Here is a 23,416-nt window from a genome sequence, read left to right on the forward strand (position 1 = left end):
ATTGATTTTCTTTGTGTTCAGAACAAACTATTTTACCTTGTTATCTGTGTAAAAGCTTCTTGCTGTGCGTTCTCTTGCAGAACTTGTACCAGAGTCGGTTCCTGGGCCTGGCGGCCATGGCCTCCCCGACCCGCGGCAGCCAGACCCGCCAGCGCTGCAAGGACGCGGTTCGCCACAGCTACGGCCCGGACAGCTACGCCGTCAACGGTCTGAACCAGGAGGACTTCATGCTGGGGCTGCCGCGGTCCACCAGTGACACCGATCTGGTCTCCCCGGACGCTCGCTCCACCCTGGCCATCAGCTCCTCCCACTACACCATAGGCCAGTCCGAAGACCTGGTGATCACGTGGGACATCAAGGAGGAAGTGGATGCCGGGGACTGGATTGGCATGTATCTTGTCGGTAAGTGAGATATGACATAATGACATTGAATGACTGAATAAAAATCATTTAAGTATATTTAATGAGTCCACAAACAGTCTACGTTAAAACAAGCGCTCCCTGTCAGTGTTCAGATGATGTTTAGACACTCTGCAATCAGGTCAGACTTGTTTTAAGAGCGACTGCATAGCAACTATGGCACAGTGGTAGAGCAGAGTGGTCCTTCAATCAGAGGATCGGCGTAAATTGTCAATGTTCTGAGCACTACACTTGTTTCTTTTTACTGAAGGCGTCCAAACTGCACCAACACTGCACGTTCTCTCTTCCCCAGCAAAAGACCCAAAAAAAGCCAAGTGTGAAGTAGATTGGATAAACCGTTCTCTCGATGTGTGAAGGACACACACACACACACACACACACACACACACACACACACACACACACACACACACACACACACACACACACACGCACGGATTCCTTGCTTTACATTGAGAGACGGTATGATAAACCGGATTCTTAACTAACTTCAGATCAGTGCAGATGGGTAACACCGGTCCTCTGGTTCTACCCGCTCATTGTCCCCTGAGCTGAGTCAGATTCTGACGCGACACGTCTCAAAGTCAACAGAGTTACTAGAGGACGGAGTGTGTGTTGTGGAGGGACTCTGCTATCTTTACTATATTGATATATAAACTATATTTATTTATACTAGTCGTCATGCCTCAACATGTCACAATTCCCTAAATATTGTGACGTTACACATTTGATCACATTGAGATTCATATCATGTATAATTGATCGGCGTTGGAGAATCAACTCATTTTATGTTACTGTAAAGTACAATGTAACGGGAAATGGAATCTAAAGCATTCGGAAAGGTTGGAGTAGCAGTGTGGTTTCAACTGTTCCACCCCTTTCAGATGAGGCTTTGTCTGAGAACTTCCTGGACTACAAGAACCGAGGCATCAACGGATCTCACAGGGGACAGATCGTTTGGAAAATTGACTCCAGCTCCAACTTCAGTGACTGTAAGTAACAAAAACTCACTTGATTTTTGAGCAGAAGGACACCTTTGCAGAAGGAAATTAGCTTCTCATTAAAATCAGCTCAATAATGTTGCAGCGTTAAATCAGTTGTACCGCTTCATCCAAGTTGCATTAGCTGTTCGATAAATGTTTAAATGTTTTACCTGTTTATCTGTTTGGAAAGTATACAATTCCTTGTCTCCAGTTTTAGTGCCAAGTGGTCTTGACTGTGGTGTTTTTAGATCCTGTCTCAAATAAGTGGAGTGGATTGACCCTCTAAGCCCAGAGAGTGCTGCAGCAGCATGAGGAAAAAAGTAGCAGGGTTGCTTACAGAGGCACATCATTAGAGGGAGGGAGAGGGAGACATTGGGTGCAGGGAGACAGTCACAAATGGTGCACAAACGCTGCGTTTAGGGTACGGGGGAATTGTGCATACTACGTGGATGCAGACTACATTTATCAGTGTGAAGCCGTCCAGGTGTTGCCATTTAGGAACTAGAAATGTTCCTTTTTCATTTCCCATTCCCATACCTGAACTTGTGTTTAGGCAGACAGCGAGTACTGATCCAAAACCAGTGTGTTGAAAACCAAAGAAATACATGTTATAATTTGTTTTTTAACAGCTGTATACAACTAACCCTTGATGTATGACCTGGCTCAGGTTAATCCTTTTGTTAAACATGAACAAATGCATACAGAGAATGAATGCCATAGCACTTTGTTTTATTATCTAATTTAACAATCAGTCAGAACTGAAAAAATAACTTAGATAAATCTAGGAAGGAATAAATTAATGAATTGTTGGGGGGGGGATTGGATGAAGGCAAGGTTCACCATGTACAGGTCTACAGACCATCACAGGGCTGACATATAGAGAAAGTCAACCGTTCACACTCACATCCACACCTACGGGCAATTTAAAAGTCATCAGTTAACCTAAGCTGCATGTCTTTGGACTGTGGGAGGAACCGGAGAACATGTAGAGAACTCACGATGACACCGGGAGAACATGCAAACTCCACCCAGAAGGGCCTGCAAGTCATGCTTAATCCTGTAGAAAAAAATCCATCGTGCCATGACGACTACAAAAATACTTCTTCCCTCCAACATTGTCAAAAATGTTACTTTAGCCTCAAGATTAAACTTTTGAATTATGCTATTAGAATTTCACTGCCTCCAGTATACTGTGATTTTTTTTTCAACACACAGCTTGTCCATAATGAAGATTATTCATGTAGATGGTGCCATCATTTATAATACTGTACATTTGGTGAATTTTGGTCCAAACCCGGCTAGAATGGGACTTCTTATGTTACTCGTCAGCTGATGTGAACTCTCACTTGGGTTTACTTGTGAACATAAATAAAAAAGTTTGTCCGTACTAAACTTTCATGGCAATCCAGATATTACAATCTAGTGGTGGATTGACCCACGGACAGAACAACATGGCCATCCGTAGAAATGAATTCAGTCATCGTATCCATCCTATCAAAGTGTTGAGAGACAAGTCATTAACATTTAACTGAGATCTTAACCACGTTTGTTTGGTTCCTTGAAACCTCCTCACAAATAGGATGTGGACCCCGGAGAACAGTTTAGTAATACAATTGTAATTTCTAGGAAACAGGGCTGCCCTGTGCTGTAATTGTTACAGTGATTGTTACCTTTAATGACTGAAAGCTGCTTGAACAAACTGTTCTGGCTGTGGATGTTGTGTACATTTAGCTTACATCATTTTGTGTCGTAATAAGTACTCCAACTATTCCCGGCATCTCCTAACGAGGTTTTCTATGTACTTGTTCTCCTTTAAAGGGTACTTAAACTGAGAACATTAAGTGTTTTCATAAAATGAGTGTTATCAAACCGCGAAGGGACATTCAAATAGAAGTCACTATATTTTTTCCTCCCTGTCTGTGAGACGCTGCTGACACAAGCTGCCGGGCTAACTTGTGTACGTTCAATCACTTGCGTGCAGTGTCGCTGTGTGTTCCCCCTCTTCTCGTCAAATCATCTAAGTGTGTCTGCCCAAACAAGCAGAAAAACACGCAGCTTTAGCATGACCTTAATCTCCTCGGGTCCCCCAAGCCTTTTACATTATTTTTTTTTGTTGCTCTACTTCCCACTATTTTTCAAAAGACTATGTAGTCCAAGAAATTATAGATAACAAAGATGATCATTTAAATACATGAAAAAAAGGTTACTTTGTTCTCCTTTATCTATCTGCTTAAACTGTTGGGAAATATGATAAATATTTCAAAATGTTTTCATCACTGCATTTCATATGAACATGATCACATGGGACTTCACAAATAAACAATGTAAAATTACAAAACCTTTTATTTTTGAATGTGTCATACTGGGATCTTTAGATTTTGGTTTCTGTTTAAAATTCTTATTATTTTAAAAGACAGTATGGAGTTGGATTCAGTGTTCAAGCAAACTAACTGTTGTTTTGTTTTCTCTCCATCATGGCCACCTCCCCTCTCCTACTTTCATGTGTGTGTGTGTGTCTTCCTCAGCGGAGACCCAGGTCTGCTTCAGGTACTACCACGGTGTCACCGGGGCACTGAGGGCCACCACACCCAGCATCACCATAAAGAAGGTCCCAGCACACGTGAGTCCCTCCACCCCTCATGGCTTTATTCTGACACAGGCAGCGTCCTGAGACTAATACTACTCAGTATCTGTTGAATGGCGGCCGAGCCTCTTTATTTCTGAGGTAGCTACGCTGCAGCTACACCTCTGTTGAAAGAACAGCGCTGCATTAAAAGACACTAAGTACATTTCAATTGCATCAAAGAATTGACCATCCATTGCAAACGGTTATAATCAGTCAGATTTAGCAGAGAAAGGCTCTGCTCTTTGAAGGAGCTTTCAAAGAATTGGAGCTAATCCTCTCAACACTTGGGATACAGCATCAGATGAACATAGAGTTTAGCAAGATAACAGCAACCTGCTCATAGTGTCTCACAGGCAGAGGCTGGAGATCACTGAAATATTTTTTTGATGAAGTAAAAATATTTTTACTTTCTATAAATCTATATACTTGTGTGTTTCTCAGTAGTGAGCGCATAAAGCTAACCGTATCAGTCAGACACCACTGCACGGCTCATAGCTCAATTGCATACGAAGAACTTGAATCTGCTCGTGTGTGTGAGACGGTCACTCTTGACGTCAGCAGTAATGTCACAGCTGTGGACGTAACAGTGCAGTGTGTGTACAGTTTATTTGTCAGTGTATAAATATTACCCATTGGTTTGTTGACTGCTGTCAGGAAGCCTTGTGTTCGCCATGTTGTTTTTCTTGGCAACCAATGAACAGAACCATTTGACTCTAAATGGACGGTCCATTTAGAAACTTACATTTATTGGTTGCTATATACACAACATGGCGACAGCTGCAATCCAAGATGGCAAAAGCTAAATCGCCGAACTCGAGGCTTCATAACATCAGTCCACAAACCAATGGGTGAGGTCACAATGACTACGTTCACTTCTTATATCCTGTCTATCGTATTATGAACAACTCATACCGGTACTCTGTATCGGAAAGTACTCAAATGTTAGTACTTGTACTTGGTCCTAAAAAAAGTTTTTGGTGCATTCCTATTGCTGGCCCTACTTTTTTATATTTTAAAAACTGGCTGCCACTCTGGCAACCAAAGGCCAAGAATTGATTACCAATTTCTCAGAATGGTTGCTAATGGCAACCTAGTGCTTTTTACTGTGGAGCCTTGGGTATCCAAACCTGTGGCCTCTATGACTGTGACTTTCCTGGAGTCACTCGCAGCGTCGGGCGGCTGGAGTCGGGCGGCTGTGGCGTAGTGGAGAGCAAGGTAGTTCTCCAATCAGAGGGTCGGTGGTTCGATACCCGGCTTCGGCAGTCGATGTGTCCTTGGGCAAGACACTTAACCCCAAATTGCTCCCGAAGGCTTGCCATCGGTGTGGACTGGATGTTTCATGAATGTTAGTTAGAGTCTGATGGTGGCACCTTGCATGGTAGCCTGTCATCAGTGTGTGAATGGGTGAATGATATGTAATATACTACTGATTGTAAGTCGCTTTGGATAAAAGCGTCTGCTAAATGACTGTAATGTAATGTAATGTAATGCATGATGACAGATGGCCTGTGCACGGCCATTGGCTAGTGAATTGAATAGTGGTCACATGATAAATAGGTTCTTGAAGATCTAGGTTCTTTGAAGCCGTTATACCAATCTAACTTATCAGCATATCAACACTGTCACAGCCCTTCTAAAGCCTCCATCAGCCAGACCCTGGTGTCCAGCCAGGATATTGGGTTTCAGTGTTTGCCTCCCAGTTCTGCTGCTCTGGGCCCCTGGAAATGCTGATGGGCCCTGAACTTGATCTGCACTTGCTTCCTGAGGACAAATGAATAAAAATAACCGCAATAGGAAGGGAGACAGGGGGGAGAGAGGAGGGGAGGGAGGAGCAGAGATAGGAGAAGACAGTCCACTCCAGGTGAGTCATTCAGGTTTTTGGAAGCAAGGGGTGGGAAAGCACCGGGTCAAACGGGTTAAGGGCCGACACCACAAAGGGAGAACGAGGAGGAGGAGGAGGAGAAGAAGAAGAAGCAGAGAGGAGAGACAGCAGAGGACTGGAAGATCTGTCTGCTCTGCCTGTCGTTTGCTCTAGACTGAGAGGACACAGCGTTTGATTTTGTATGGGTGTGATGGACGGCATGTGTCTCCAGCTGGGACTGCTGTCTCCCAGCCGCCCTGAGAGGAGGAGCGGGAGGAGGACGAGGCTCAGCTGGATAGCCTGGGTAACCATAAATACTCACTTTCTTCTCACACAGATGCTTGTGACGGCTCGTTCAGTCATCTGCCTTTATTTTCTCTCAGCGTCTTGAGAGGCACATGCATCTGATCTGTGAAGTGTCCAGTTCAACTTCTGTAATATAATACCAAGCATGGTGAAACACAGCTGCTTGGTATTTTGCTTTACGTTTATGACACTGGTGTGCCAGTTTATTCTGCATTATCTCTGACGCTTCATTGAGCTAATGTACACTGCCATTTAAAACCTGTTATATTGATGTTACTATTTTAGATAAATACAGTATAATTTGGACACCAAATGTATTATTTACATTTGCAGGAAACATGAAACCACGGAGTTGCATTTGCATTTTCATTTAAGGATGCCTAGGAAAAAATGTGGTTTCATAAAATCAAGGACTTCCTTTGGATGTAAGAGAAAATTCTTTGATCTCTGAGTGTTTGCCCCTAGGGTACTTAAGCATTTCCCTCTGAGTTGCTAGACGGTCCTTATTTAGCATTTTACTTAAATGCAAAATAGTTTGTGTGAATAGGCTAATGGCTGAATTTATGGAAAATTGCAGATGAGGAGGAGGATATACCAAGATTCATTTATAGGGACAGGGAAAACCCATTGCACACTATGAGAGATGCGCAGTTATACAGTATTAATGAAAATAAAATGATTTATTATATATATCATATTCTTTCAGGTGAACAACATTCTCATCTTCTGTCCAGTTTGTCTTCATTTAGCTTTTTGTATTCTCTTTCTTGTCATTTTTGGAGAAGCTAGCTAATACTGACAGTAATGCTGTCCAGTAATGAGTAACCATGGTAACCGAAGTGAACATGTGCTGTATTAGGACCAGATCTTCAGTGAAAGCTTTAGTCTAAAAAGATAGGGAAGGGGACCACCTCAGAGTCTTTTAAACGCCTGGTGATGTCTTCTGCTGTCATTGAGTGGCGGCTCAGAGGGATCTTTGTCTCTTTCCGTCTTCTCAGTTGTCACTCTGGTTGATCTGTTGTACAGCGTTTTGTTCTGTGTGCGTCTGTTTGTAAATGGAGGACCTTCTACAACCAAAATGCATTTAGGACCATTCAAACACATAGAGCAGTCCTCTCAGACCGGACCCATTTTGTGGCAGGAGCACCCAAACCTTTGAATGACTGTAAAGCTTAATTGATAAAGGAATAGTTCAGCATTTTGTCACGTCTTTAATCTGGGTTTCCTTGAGTGAGAAGAGAATATCAATATGAATCTTATGTCTGTGTGTTAAATATAGAGGTGGATTCAGGCTTTGTTAGCCTAGCTTAGCACTAAGACTTGGTATGAGACATATAACGGGCATACATATTTGTTTTGTAACTCATTTTAATGAGTTTCAGTGGCAGCCATCAGCTAGCCAGCGGGGCTCGCTCACATGCACTGACATGCACTAAAGCATGGCGACCAGCCCGGCTATATGTAAACAAAGCACAGAGACACTCTGATGACAACACACACAGAGGAAGAGGGCTTTCACTCTCTGCTCAAGTACACATAATCCATTATATCTTCATGTAGACAATAGTTGTTTGATGTTATATTAATGCTCAGGATAATGAATTTAGCACATTTAATCTCTGCAAATGCAAATGCAAAAAACAACAATTTGTGGTTTTAGAGGGAGCTACCAGCTGGTACAGTGACTGTGAGCAGTAACTCAACAGTTATTAGGCGGTGATATTGTAAAGAATACTGGGCAGATAGATTCACTGTTGTTTATCATAACTATCAGAGATAACAACAGAAAACAGAAACTTCACAGTCCTTAGTGCTGAGTCAGTGAGGAGAGAAGACCCCTTGTTGAATGTTTGTGAATATGTGAATGAACATTAACGTCCATTGTCACCCTTGTCATCTTTGAACTAAGGTTAACTACTTTAAAATGATTGTCCATGGCCTGAATACTGAGCAATAAAGAGCCTGTAACAGACGCCACGTAAAAAAAACGGGACGAACTGTTAAAAGCCAGCTTCCTGATTGGTAATGTTAGCAAGCATTCGCTAACTTAGTGGCATTTTTCAACTTATTTACCAGACCTGGAACTTAACAAAGTACATTTACTCAAGTATTGTACTCAGCTCAAATTGAAGGAACTTGTATTATTATAGTATTTTTATTTTCTGCAAAATGATACTTCTAGTTAGCTAAATTTATCTAACAGCTTTAGTTGCTTTAGACACGCATGAACAATACCATCAGTATGTTAAGCAATACATATTCATTATATATATATATATATATATATATATTTATATGTACATACATAAATTAACAATATATTCACCATTAACAGAAACACCATTAAAGTTATGAAGTTTTTACATAAACAATAATATCTCAAAACAACCCTAAAGGCTTTATTTATGTATCAAACTCACAAATATTTTCTTCCCCTGGACCCCCTCTACCTGGCTTTATGTCATATCCTGTCAGCTACTACAGGTGTGTTATTAATAAACATTGAATACAAGTTACAGTTGCACATGTGTAAACCTTTTCATGTTCTATTTAACTCCTGCTCTTGTCATTCAGTCATTCACCTTGATCTGGTGTCTTTGGTTGTGTCGGGTCACACCATCCTGTGGTGATGACTCGGAACAATCACACAATAAATACAATGTGGCATATGCAGGTTGATAAACAATGCCACACTCATGTCACCTCTTCCTCTATTTTATAATGTCATTAAACTGTTACAGATTTCATTGGTAAACATTTGTGACGGCAGATTTCTACGTGTTACATGATGATAGGACTTTGGTGAATAAATAGGAATAGAATAACACAAGCTCAACTGCCTGCTTGGTTTGGTGCATTTTTTCACACACATATATGGAATTAAGCATATCTACCAACCCATTGAAGCTGATTCTATGTAACTGTGATACTCCAATTTTTACCAAATATTATTTTGTCCTATTTAGGTCCCAACCAGTATACAGTATAGTTCAGCTCAAGATGGATGGATGGATTGTTGCTTCAGGTACATCATAGTTATCTCCATTGAAGGCCTATAGCAGGAGGCCCATGACTGCTGCTGACTGATGGACATTATTAATGACATTTGACCACGCATCCCCACCAGACCTGCTCTCACCACTGAGCTGATAGAACCTCGTCTACACCACCGTGTGTCTCTGTTAACCCACTCTAACTCAGTTAGATCACTCAGCCTCTCTGTCTTAAAAGCCACTGGGAGATATTAAAACATCTCACACACACTCACCCAGAGGTATGAGCCTCGGTGTATCTGAGGGTGTCAGATGTGCACCCACTTTGTACATGCAGGCTGTCACTTTCAGACTGGTCTGTCTCTCTCCTCTTATATCAAGATCTTTGCAACACTTAAAGGACGCCCATGAATTCTACATACTGTTCCTTGTATATCTGGTTGTTCTCCTCTTTGCTGCAGTAGGATAGTATATTATATAAAGTGTGTTGCAGATGGGATGGAGATGTCATGTGGTTTATCTGTGAGATTAGAATCATTGAGGAGACACGTGCTGGCTGACTGTACTCAGAAAGGCAGATTAGCATCTCATTAAAACTAATTGGTCCGAACATCTGTCATTTCCTTTATCCCTGTTTCTTTTTGTTTCCACTGTTAGTTTTTTTTTTACGTTATTTTTGTTCCCAGCCAGTTGCATAAGCATTCAGAGCTCATACAGACTAGTTTGAGGAATAGTTTTCTGTATTTTGAAAGACTGTGACACATTGCTTGTTTACAGATACTTCCTGAACTGTCTCTATTTCCCCCCCGCTTTTGCCTTGATGTTGAACTGAGTGGACAGTGTTATCAGAAGACTGTATATAGACGCTATTAGATAAGAATATTTCCTTACTTCACCTCCAACTTTAGCACTACTTTTATTTAATACCGAAATTAAGTCTCAGCTGTACTTTGTGCTTATTGCTAATTAGCATTTGCTAACATGATAACATGCTAAATGAAGTTTGGTGACCATGGTCACAAAATCTGTTCAGCATTGTGAGTATGTTAGCATGTTGATATTAGCATTAAGCTAAGCATAGTCGTGCCTCTACAGCCTTAGGCTGTTAGCATGGCTGTGGACTCGTAAAGTTTTTGCAAGTCCAGTTACCATTTACCAATATTGCTCATCAACTATAAAATTTGAACCAATCTGTCTTCATGGGCCTTTTCACCCATAATCCTTAACTTGTGGGTTGTGTTTTTATTTCTCTAGCTTTTTCATTTTCTGCGTATTTCGGATGCCGTTTAAAAACCAAGCAATTAATAAGATAGTGACTTCTGATCACGCGATCAATAGATTTTCCCGGATGTTGAGGGACATAATACTGTTCCTACCATCACACAACATAAGGAATATTGATTAATTTGATCCATTTGGTCGCACAGCAGTCATGGCAATAAATCGACAAAAGAAAGGTAAACATACTTTGTTGTCATGGCATCACATAGAGAATCATTCATTTGCAAGGGCATTAACTGACCTTAGGCTGTGGACATTATACATGATAGAAATGACACATAGTTGTGAGAGTACTATACAACCTATACTATATAAGATAAGTATCTTTGGTGGAATGTATGGAACACAAATGTTTTTGTCAGTCTTGATGTGAAGGACGAACACGAAACAATCTTCAAAGAATATTCTGCATTTTCATTTTGTCTTTTCATTTTTGTCTGTGGTGTGAAAAGGTCTTCCCTCCAAACTAATTAAGGAAGAAAATGAATTAAATGCTGGTGAATGAGGGCCAATATTCTCAAAACAATTAGGATTCATTCAGTGTTGTCTAAAACAATACAAACAATTAATACTAAACTGATAAACCTTTTTGGTTTCAGTAACATCCTGACATTTCATTTAACTCTATCTTAAGGCCATCTATTATCTTTGCTTTAAAGCCTTAAAGGTCCAGTGTGTAGCATTTAGGGGGGTCTGTTGGAAGAAATGTATTACATTATTCATAACTATGTTTCGTCAGTGTATAATCCCCTGAAAATAACTTTGTTACAATAGAATGAGCTGTTTATGTCCAGACATGAAGCGGGTCTTCTTCATGGTCTCGGCCGCCATCTTTCTACAGTAGACCAGAATGGACAAACCAAACTCTGGCTCTAGAAAAGGCCATTAACATTTTCAAATGTTAATGTGTAGTTCTCCCACATGCTGGGCTCACAGGAGGAGTTTCAGCTGGTTGCAATCTGCTACTTCACTGCTAGATGCCACCAAATCCTACACACTGCACCTTAAGTCTTATTTTAGTTACATCACAAAATGTCTGTGCTTACAGAGGTTAAAAAAAATCCAGATGGAAGATTCCAGAATTTGTGAAACTCAACAATATGACTGTCCCTGTGTCTTTATTATATATTTCGGTAACCACTCAGAGAGCTTGGCCATAATTTTCGTCTTTTTGCCTGCTCGTATTTGACTGGGTTCACTTCTTAAGGAAAATCACCCGAAACCTTTCCACTGCACCGTGGAGCTGAAGCATCACAGCGGTGCTCACGCTTTCCTCCACTTCCTCCTCCCTCCATCAGCTCGTCTGTCTCCCTCCCATCCCCCATGCTCCTCCCCTTCCTGGCTGTGGGATCAATGTTAGGATAATGAAGACAGAGTATTGATCGCAGGACGCTGTCAGGCTGCCTGAAAACAGAGCTTTAGCAAAGGGAAGAGATGAGATGAGGTTGGACGTCTTGTCCACCTCATCTCATCTCACAAAGGTGTCAGATCTCACATGATTTCAATTGTATGTCCTGTCTGACATCTTTGTTTTTTGGAATGAAAACAGCTTGCACATTGTCAGTTTTGTACTATATAAATCTATCATAAATATATTTGTTTACATTTTGTATTAATCGCTATTGGTTTTTACTCTTACTTTACTGTACTCTTTCTTTACTTGTGTACTGTTACTTATGACTTTTACTACGTTATTTAGCTGCAGTGACCCACTTTCCTCACGGGGCATCATTAAAGTTTGTTTTCATGTTCTTATCATGTAAGGACAGTTCTTAAGTCTTCTTCTGTCTGTTTCCTCAGGTATTAAAGCCAGTGGTTAGTCCTGAAGTCAACCATGGACTGGGCAACAGGAGGCTCATTAACTTTTCCTTGTCAGGTAGGATCCCAAAGACTCTTTCTCTTTCCATCCATTCCTGTATTACTGTACCTCCACATTCAAAGGCTTCCAATCACTGTTTTCATCCACTGTTCCCTCACGTGACCCTCCTCTGACCTGCAGCTCTCTCTAGTAATGTCTGTTGTCTCCCTAAAGGCAGTAGTTTGCTCAAATCAATGCCAGCCCAACTGACTAAGAAAGTTGATTAATCTCTTCAGACTACCTTAAAGTCAAGATGGCCGCAAAGAAAACAAAAACAGGGAATTGTTCATCCTGCATCCTGCTTAACTTTAGTTGATTATAACATATTTGATGTTAAATTAATCTGCCGATGCCCTGGTTCAAAATGAGACCAAACTTTTCTGTGGTTTTTCGAGCCACGAAAAAAGCCAAACTGAGGCCTTAAACAGACTAGGCTGCCTTATTTTTATCCAAGTGGAATGCTGTTTGCTGCTGAGGCGGTAGTTGTTAAGAGGAGTAGAGAGTCGTCGGTCAATGACAATATAAAACATTAAAAGTCATTAAAAGAGGTTTTACATTTTTTTGTATATCACCACGATCACGAAAACTCCTTGAACATACAGTCATTAATGAGCACAAAACAATATTAGGCTGAATGTGAATGTGATAGATTTCCTGTAGGAGCTGTGCATATTCTCCAGATTCCCAATGCAAAATATGTTATTTCTCAGCCTCTTCAAACCACATATACGTAAGATTAACATGAGTTTACATGTAAACCTATTTCTGTCATCTGCATTATTTATTTTTAATATAACTGACTCATTTTGGCAAAGCGGTATTGCCTGCGTGCACAACACGAATCGCTAAATCTACACCGTTCATCATAACCTGACGCTTTAAAAACGAATAATCTTCAGATTAACATGTTTCCAACGGTCCTCAAACACATCATGTTTGACCAACGCTTGAGGAGAGGAGAGGCTGTAAGAAGAGGTTGTAAAGATGTCAATATATATAGCACTTAGAGCTTCCTTTTTTTTATAACATTGGTAACACTTGTTGACACTTGGAAAATGTTGAATATATAGATTCCATTGTTTGCCAATTTTTGTAAAATAAATTATCAAAAAAATGTACATTACGTTTTTTCTTTTCTATGATTTATGGCATTGTATCTGTCTTATACTGCACAAAAGACATGTTTGAGTTCTCTCCTCTTCTAAGCATGGTTGTTTTGTTTCCATAGAGGTGCGGGACTTTTCTATTGCAGTGAAAATCAAGGCCACAGAGAGAAAAATGTGACAGGAGCAAAAAAGGCCCGGAAACAGCTTGGGGTTCAGAGAGTTAGACCCTGACATGCTGGTTAATTTAAATGTGATACCAAATCACTACGGAGAAACTTTGGTGGGTTTTGGACTTAAATCTCATGTCCCTATTAGAGCGTAGCAGGAATGAGTCCATTAACCTGTTAATCTGTTTCTTGTCTCCTATCATGTGCTCTTACATCACATATCACCTTAGGTTAGGTGAGAGGATCCCACTCTGGCTATCTTTACTACCCACATCATGCACAAAGCACTTAAAAAGTCAATTTAATTCCTTAAGACAAAAGAACCTTGACACATGTTCAAAAACACAAAGGGGATATTACAGCAAGTTCATCTCCCCTTTAGACACACCTATACTCCACAACAATGCATTCATTAATAATGACACACACACACATATATATATATATATATATATATATATATATATATATATATATATATATATATATATATGTCTGTATTGACCTGTTATGATGTCCTTCACTTACAATGGTATATTTCCATAATCTTCTCTATGAAAAGAAAAGCCCATGGTATTCTCAACCCTCTGAACCAGAAGTAGTTCCAGGGGGTGTTTGCTCACATTTTATTCACTGTGGCCTAATTTTTTCCCTGCCATATTATACAACATCCTTCACCTCCTTGGAAACAGCACAATCACGGCGAGAAGTAGTGAAAATTAAAAAATGCTAGGATGGCATAAATCACAAAAAAGACAATAATAACGCAAGTTGAATTTCTCTGATAATTTTTTTCACAAGTTTTATTTCAATAATATGCAACCACACACAACAGCCTTATCTGCATACTGTCAGTGGCTCAGAGGCCCAATCAGAACAACTGTGGTTTGATCCCGGCTCCTCGGTCCATGTCAATGTGTCCTTTTACACCTGGCCCCATTTTGTCTTTTGCGGCTGCTGTGATCCATTCTAAAATAGAATCAAGTTTTTATGCCATGTCAATCTGAATGAAATGAAAGTGTTTATCTTTTTGTTACCAGTTTTTCATCTTAAAGAACAACTTTCACAAAGTTTTCCACATGTAAAAGTAATTGATCATTTGGCGTCCATGGTCCTCATGAGTTTCTAAGATTTTAAAAAGAAAAAGAATGACTTGAGATGTTGTTACTCAGCCTAAACATAATCCCACTGTCTCAAGAATAGTGCCGTTTTATCTCAGAGCTAAACCCTACAGGTCACCATGACCTACTGTGTGTGATCTGAACCGGGGGCAGAGTTTTCTGTCAGAACAGAAACATATTGTTATGTGTGATTCGGTAACCCTCTCCGTCTTTGCTTCCATGTCGGCCTCTTTCAGACCTGCAGGCGGTTGGTTTGAAGAAGGGGATGTTCTTCAATCCTGACCCTTACCTGAAGCTTTCCATCCAGCCCGGGAAGCACAGCATCTTCCCCTCGCTGCCGCACCACGGCCAGGAGAAACGCTCCAGAGTGGTCTGCAACACGGTCAACCCACAGTGGAGCACAGAGGTACGTATACACACACACACACACACACACACACACACACACACACACACACACACACACACACACACACACACACACAGAGCAGTACATGCCTTCTCACTTTACCGACTGTAGAAACATGCCAGTGCAGAGCAGCAGACCCTGTGAACCGCTCATTCTAAGCTAAGAACACAAGTTTGAGGTAATTACACACTAATGAAAACATAGTTATAAATAATATATTCCATTTCTGCAAATAGATCTCCGGAAAATGCTTCACACTGGCACTTTAAATGACTTCTGAAGGTGGGAAAATGTCAAGTTTCTATTTTAAAGCCAGTACAACAGATTGTAGAACACAGAAAAAGGAGGATTAGGTGCTGCTTTGGTTTCAGCAGCTGGGCGAGAGGATCAATGTAATCCATGAAAATCATGTTTGCAATGTAGAAAACAAGATCAGCCAATTGATTTTCTCATTTAGAGACTTTTTCTTGGAAAATGGTACGTTTCTGGAAAAGTCCATCGGCAGTCAATCCTGTTGTGGATGGTGCAGTTTAATGGAAATAGGCTAAAAGTAATATTAACATTTGATATACTTTATGAGGAATGACTTACAAAATACAAATGTAGTGTGACTAAAAGCTTTGCCAAAGGCATAAAATATTTCATCAATACATGAAAACCATGCATATGTCTTCTTTATTTAATTGTTTCAGGGGATGGTGTTTACTATTACAATTCATTTCATCTATTCAAACTTTATTGAGTGCTTTATGTATCATCAAGTGACTCACATGCACAAAAAGAGTCTGTGTTTACCGGTTTCCTGCCAGATTTCATTTTCCAGAGCACCCAAAATACCAAATTTCAATCCCAAAAATAAGATCCCCTTTACTAAAAAAAAAAAAAAAAAAAAAACTGTTTGTTTTCGCCATGTTGATGTTGCCTAGAATATCTGACTTTGGATATACTGAGCTCTGTTTGTGATAAATGTCATTAGAGGAGTTTTTACATTCCTTTTCTGAAATGGGGGACATGTCAGTGCACTTCACTGAAATCTGAGATTCAAACATAAAACAGGAAAGCGAGATTCGCTGAGTCAGATATTAGCATTAGAGAGTGAGGTTTAGCATTAGCATTGTGTGCAGTGCGTGCAGTTTTTAGATGTAAAGCGGACCCTGGATCTTCCTTCCACTATCTGCCAAAGAATGACCATTATATTATATATTATATATTATATATCATACATTATATATTATATATTCACCATTATATATTTAAAAAAAGCCACGCTGTGTTACAAGTTACAGCTACAAGCTAACAAGCTAACAAACAACATGAACAAATCAAAGATGCTAACTACACTTGCCACTCTTAAACGCCTGCTAGTCGCAAATTTTAATGCAGGAACAAACATGAATGGATAATTCAACCTCAGCTGTCAGTCCAACTACTGAAGTGCTTTAACCTAAACTGCAACTGTCATGCCCTATTTCAAATACAAAGAATTAACGTTTTGAGACATTTGGACTTAAAACTTCAATATTCAGAATACTTGTGCACTCATAACTAAACTTATGCTGATATAGATATGGTCAGCCTTCCTGTGGGTATTATTATTATTATTATGATGAAGCTATTTTAATGCCCTTCACTCCTGTGTCACTACCACTTTATTTCACTCATCATGTCCACCATTCTTGAAAATATTTCTGCTTAAAGCTAATGGTTCATAGTTTGAGGCCCCAGCGTCATGATAATGGCTTTTAAGGCGAGTAATAACATTAATAGCTCCTGTCATGTAACCTAATAAAGTGTTTCTCCAAACTTGGCAGTACATCATAATTAGTGTCACTGAGGGTTGCTGTAATTCATGCCTCTATGTTTGGCTTTTTTTCTTTTTCTTTTTTATAAATGACTAAAACCAAATTCAATAGAATTGTACATGATTTCAGTTTAACCAGCGTTGGACCAGGGTTCTAGGAACTGCAATGATTCCTATTCCTCTACACTGAAACGAAAAAGTCTATTTATACTTTGCCATATGGATTATTGCTATCAGAACGGAAATGTTTGCATCATGATGCTTTCAGCGGCTGTAATTCATTAAGTGTGTCATTGTTTTGTGCGTAATATGGAGCTGTTTTCTGTCCGAATGCCGTTTCTGTCTCAGAATGCTCTCCAGCACAGTCTCTTCCTTTAATTATGTCCCTCAGGAGACTCCATCCACTGGTTTAAAGCAGCGTCTCTCTTGGAAGCATCCACTCAGCTCAAAGCCACTCTCCCTTTCCAAGCAGCTCTCATGTTGAGTGGAGCTCGGCTTGCTTGGCAGTAATGTGCTGTATAACTCTAATGGGTCTCCATTGCATGCTAGCTCAGTCGGCACACTTTCCATACTGCAGCCCAGCACTGTGCAGCTTTAAGGGACAATTCTTCACCATTATATAAGACGATCAACTAATAAACCGTCACAACAATGGATCTGGAAGAAATTACCATATCATTTATCCATCCATCCATTTTCCGTAACCTGCTTATCCAGTTAAGGGTCGCAGGGGTGCTGGAGCCTATCTCAGCTGTCAATGGGCGAAGGCAGGGTACACCCTGGACAGGTCGCCAGTCTGTCGCAGGGCTGACATATAGAGACAAACAACCATTCACACTCACATCCACACCTACGGGCAATTTAGAGTCTTCAATGCAAGCTGCATGTCTTTGGACTGTGGGAGGAAGCCGGAGAACCCGGAGAGAACCCACGCTGACACGGGGAGAACATGCAAACTCCACACAGAAGGTTGTCCAGCCCGGGAATTGAACCCCACAGTGACAGTGCTAACCACTACACCACCGTGCAGCCCCTCATATCATTTATATATTCTATATATATATACAGCGGGTAAAATAAGTATTGAACACGTCACCAAAAAAATTATTGTATTTGAGAACAGTATCAAAAATAACTAAAACTAAAAGAGAAAAAAATCTAAATAAAGGAAATTATTGAATCAAAAATGCACAAAGAAAAGTATATACCTAATTAAATGAAATCTAAATCTAAGAGTAGGAGCAGTCAGTTTCAAATTCCTGTGTGGATTAAACAAATTCCAGTGGGAACAATGCTTAATATCCTGAAAGCCATCAGGATAATAATCCTAATGATTGTTGATATATATATATATATATAGCGGGTAAAATAAGTATTGAACACGTCACCATTTTTCTTAGTAAATATATTTCTAAAGGTGCTATTGACATGACATTTTTACCAGATGTCGGTAACAACCCAAGTAATCCATACATACAAATAAAACCAAACAAATAAATTCAGAAATTAAGTTTTGTGTAATAAAATGGTATGACACAGGGAAAAAGTATTGAACACATGAAGAAAGGGAGGTGCAAAAAGGCATGGAAAGCCAAGACACCAGCTGAAATCTATCAGTAATTAGAAAGCAATCCTGCCCCTTGTCAGTGCAAATTAATATCAGCTGGTTCAGTCCTAACTGATGGCCTATAAAAAGGTGTCTCATTACCAAGGTGTCACACAAGAAACATCTCATGATGGGTAAAAGCAAAGAGCTCTCTGAAGACCTTCGCAACCTTATTGTTGCAAAACATACTGATGGCATTGGTTACAGAAGGATTTCTAAACTTCTGAATGTTCCGGTGAGCACTGTTCGGGCCATAATCCGGAAGTGGAAAGAACATCATTCACCATATACCGGCCACGACCAGGTGCTCCTCGCAAGAGTTCTGACAGAGGAGTGAAAAGAATAATCAGAAGAGCCAAGGACCACTTGTGAAGAGCTCCAGAAAGACCTGGAACAATAAGTAATGCACTCAACGGCCGTGGCCTGTATGCACGCTCACCACGCAAGACTCCATTACTGAAGAAAAAGCATGTTGAAGCTTGTTTAAAGTTTGCTGCACAACATTTAGACAAGCCTGTGAAATACTGGGAGAATATAGTCTGGTCAGATGAGACCAAAATTGAACTCTTTGGATGCCATAATACACACCATGTTTGGAGGTCAAATGGCACTGCACATCACCCCAAAAACACCATACCAACAGTGAAGTTTGGAGGTGGGAACATCATGGTGTGGGGCTGTTTTTCAGCATACGGCACTGGCAAACTTCATATAATTGAAGGAAGGATGAATGGAATAATGTACATTCTTGATAAAAATCTGCTACCATCTACCAGGATGATGAAGATGAAACGAGGGTGGACATTTCAGCAAGACAATGATCCCAAACACACAGCCAAGGAAACTCTCAATTGGTTTCAGAGAAAGAAAATAAAGCTGCTAGAATGGCCCAGCCAATCACCTGACTTGAAGCCAATAGAAAATCTATGGAAAGAACTAAAGATCAGAGTTCATAGAAGAGGCCCACGGAACCTTCAAGATTTGAAGACTGTTTGTGTGGAAGAATGGGCCAAAATCACACCTGAGCAATGCATGCGACTAGTTTCTCCATACAGGAGGCGTCTTGAAGCTGTCACTACCAACAAAGGCTTTTGTACGAAGTATTAAATAAATTTCAGTAAGCGTGTTCAATACTTTTTCCCTGTCATTCCATTTTATTACACAAAACTTAATTTTTGAACTTATTTGTTTGGTTTTCTTTGTATGTATGGATTACTTGGGTTGTTACCGACATCTGGTGAAAATGTCATGTCAATAGCACCTTTAGAAAAATGGTGACGTGTTCAATACTTGTTTTACCCACTGTATATATTCTATAAATAGCAGTATCATGCAGTATAAATAATTAATGTAATTTACTTCTAGTGTGCTGGATCTAAAAAGGTTTCATAATTGGCTGTTGATGATGATGATCAGCAGAGTTTAACTCTTCCCTAGTCAAGAAGATTTAAAAGAAGCTTTTTAATTAGGACATGACATATAGTCTGTAATACTCAATTGAAATACTATTTCTATACTCATACTAAGTTCAGGAGTCCACAGTTAACATCTTAACTCCCTCATCATTATAACCTTAGTTGTAATACTAACTATCCATGAGCAAATTAAATCTCAAGACTATTGTGAAATTTAATAACAAAGAGGATTATCAACATTACACCATCAGAATCTGTATCAGACTTTATTTAACAAGTACATGTGTACAAAGAATTCTATTTTTGTGTTGAAGTCAGAACAGCAAAAAGAAGACATGAGATAGCAATACATTTGACTCTATTTGATCAGATAGCTGAAGAAAAGATGAAATATTAGTAGAAAGTAGTTGTAAGTACTTGTAAACATTATACAATCTAACCATAAAGCAAGGTATTAACATTACCATCAAACTCTTCTCCACTTCCCTGGAGTCAACAAGCACTGAGCCCTTCTACACAACACTGCAAGCAGCCATACCACGGTATAATAATAGGCCTGCTCCAAAAGGGCATGTGTTCCAAACTATAACACACTCATAATGGACACACTCCCCGACATGGCTGCAAGCAGTAAGACCGGGATCTAAGCGATGGAGAAGGGTCTAACTGCAGTCTTGCATGCTACATGACTCACCCCTTTAGATAACTACCAGGATTGATGCACTTATTCTAACACCAAACCAAGTAGTGTTTGTGCCTAATGCTAACCAAATAGATAAAGATAAAGAGGTTTTATTGTCATTGTAGTGATACAACGAAATTCCGTTTGGCAGCTCTCAGCTAGCCCGCAGCAGTGTAGTAATAATAATAGTAATAACAACAATGTACAAGATAGAAATATACAAAAGGAATAAAAAAACGTTACTGTGTACAGCATTTAAAAATTGTGCAAACAGTGCAGTGTAAACATTTGTTCAGTGTAAACATTTGTTGGTAGTGCAAACAGAGTATGAAGTGAAGTGTTTGGCGGGGGTGGTGCTAGCTGTTTAGGACTGAGTTGCAGCTACAGGGGTGTGTGGTTGGGTGGGTGTGTGGGGGGGGATGATGGAGGCCACAGCTCTGGGGAAGAAGCTGTTCCTCAGTCTGTTTGTGCGGGTTTTTATTGTTTTGTACCTTCTCCCCGATGGCAGGGAGACAAACAGACTGTGACCTGGGTGGGTTGGGTCCTTGCTGATGTTGCTAGCCTTCTTGTGTAGACGGCTAGCATGTACTGTGTCCAGAGTCGGGAGCTTGGTTCCTACGATCAACTAAAACCTAACCCAGTATTTTTAACCTAACCAAACTGTGACTGTTTAAGGACATATCATCTAGTAGTGTCCTGTAGTACTGTGCACCCTCAGCTAGACCTACTTGACACAATCGGCCCATTCCGAACTGGTACGCCCTCCGAAAGGGTGCGCGTTCCAAATGTCGACGCCCTGTAAGTAATCTGCAAAAACTATATACAGCTTAGTTTGCCAGGGAAGGCTCTGTTTAAAGGATCATACGTACAATATACATACAACATATGTGTGCAAAGAGAGCCGTAATGTTGGCAGACAAGCCCAGTAAATACACAGAGCAAATATTCACAGTATTTGAGTACGTGCATGACCTAAATGTAATAGTAAAATTGCAAGGCCAGTGTACAACCCAATGAAATGACCTTAGTGACTCTGTAAGGATCAATGCCTTTGATGTGGAGAGAGGCAGAAAGCTGATGCTGTGCCACGCTATAGCTCCTACTGCGGTATGGATGCCCTGTGGTGCTGAAATGAAGTCCCATCATCATACCTAGTTGCATGAGAGATAAACAGCATCTTTTCTCACAACAGGCCGTGGCTTGGATAGCTACAGTAGAGCAGGAGAACTGAGATCACTGTATGTTCACCCTGTAATACATCAGGAGCCAGCTGCTGTAGCTGAAGTCCCTCTCCTGGCTCTTGTATCTCTCACTCAGCAGCATCAACATTTTGAATGAAGTCCTGTTTCCTGTAATGTGAGGTCAGAAAGGAATCCAGGCTAATGAGCTATAATACACTGACGGCTCTGTTTTATTCCCACATCGACTTTTTCTTCCAGCTTTATTGGCTGTACGACCTTATAGTTCCATGTCAGATGTCATGCTAATGAAATAGTGCTCTGTACCTCTAAGCATACAAGACAGTACAACAGGGGTATTCAATTAAAATTCAACGAGGTCCAGTTAGAGAGAATTTCCTCCTGCAAAGGTTCAGGACATCACAATATTGTCTAACTTTTTGGCTATGATTTAGTGCAGCAGTTGTATTAACGTCTGTTTGTAGTCAACATCTGATCAAATAAAGAAAGTCCAATTGAATAATACCTAAACAGTATTCATTGGCAGATTTCAAATTGAACTGGATGAATTATAAATAAGTAATAAATGTTATTCTCTAATTTCATGTAAAATAAGGCCTGGATTAAAAACATAAAATACATTAAAGAAAGCTTTTGAAAAATGTGACCATTAAATTGTGTACAGGGACTATATCTGTGGTTATTGAACCCACTTGTTTCAGCTCTATTTCTCTCTCTGTTTACAGCATTGTTGGACAGTTAAACATTTTTTTTTAGGATTCTGATCATATTGGGCTCTTATATTGTTTATGTTCTGTACCGTCATTTCAGCATTTGTGAGTGGGAACGTTTGTCTTTTATCACACAGACTAAACTCCCCTTTCTCCCCCCCATCCTCTGGTCCTCGCCAGCTTCATTTCACTCCTCTTCCTAGAGATTAACATGGTACTGCGCTGCTGCAACAGCACACACTCCTTCCCCTCCCATTTCCTCTCTCTCTCTCACCCTCTTTATTGAGTTGGTCCCGCATCCTCCACTCACAAACACACTTTTGCTCCGTCTGCTTTCTCCTGGCTCATCTTGTAAATTATTCACTCTGACTCCCTTTTCATCGTCCTCCTTTATCACCCTGCACACTGATTCTCCCAACCCCAGCCTTTCCTTCCCTTCTCTTCTCCTTTTTTCTGTCTTCTTAGCTGCATGTCTCATTGCGCTCATTTCCTCATCATATTCTCAGTTCTCGGCCTAACCCTTTCCTTGTATCTTTTTTTCATCGGTCTTCCTGCACTGGGATTAAACATGAAATATCACAGGACGTGGAGGAGCACTTATTTACAGCTGATATGATACATACAGAGTCACTGACTGTAAAGCTGGATGAAGGTCAGCAGAGGACAGCAGCTGAAATCTACTGTAGCTGCCACTGCTAATACACACACACACACACACACACACACACACACACACACACACACACACACACACACACACACACACACACACACACAGTCTCAATCAAATATGTGTGTCTGAGAATAGACACACATAGGTTAAGGCGGGGCAAGATGGAATATGAGTATAAAGAGAACCGCTGGTAGAGGAG

The 23,416-nt window shown here is 40.2% G+C and overlaps 1 protein-coding gene across 1 annotated transcript in view; it reads left to right on the forward strand.

Annotated features, from left to right (window-relative positions):
- The window catches only part of LOC129110685 (E3 ubiquitin-protein ligase HECW1), a 62,170-nt gene that overhangs the window by 3,750 nt on the left and 35,004 nt on the right, over nt 1-23,416 (forward strand). Inside the window, 5 exon segments of the mRNA XM_054622852.1 lie at nt 81-402; nt 1,305-1,412; nt 3,929-4,023; nt 12,271-12,346; nt 14,959-15,128. Coding sequence (XP_054478827.1) covers nt 81-402; nt 1,305-1,412; nt 3,929-4,023; nt 12,271-12,346; nt 14,959-15,128 — 771 coding nt within the window.

The sequence above is a fragment of the Anoplopoma fimbria genome, chromosome 21 (assembly GCF_027596085.1).
Source record: "Anoplopoma fimbria isolate UVic2021 breed Golden Eagle Sablefish chromosome 21, Afim_UVic_2022, whole genome shotgun sequence".
NCBI lineage: Eukaryota > Metazoa > Chordata > Actinopteri > Perciformes > Anoplopomatidae > Anoplopoma > Anoplopoma fimbria.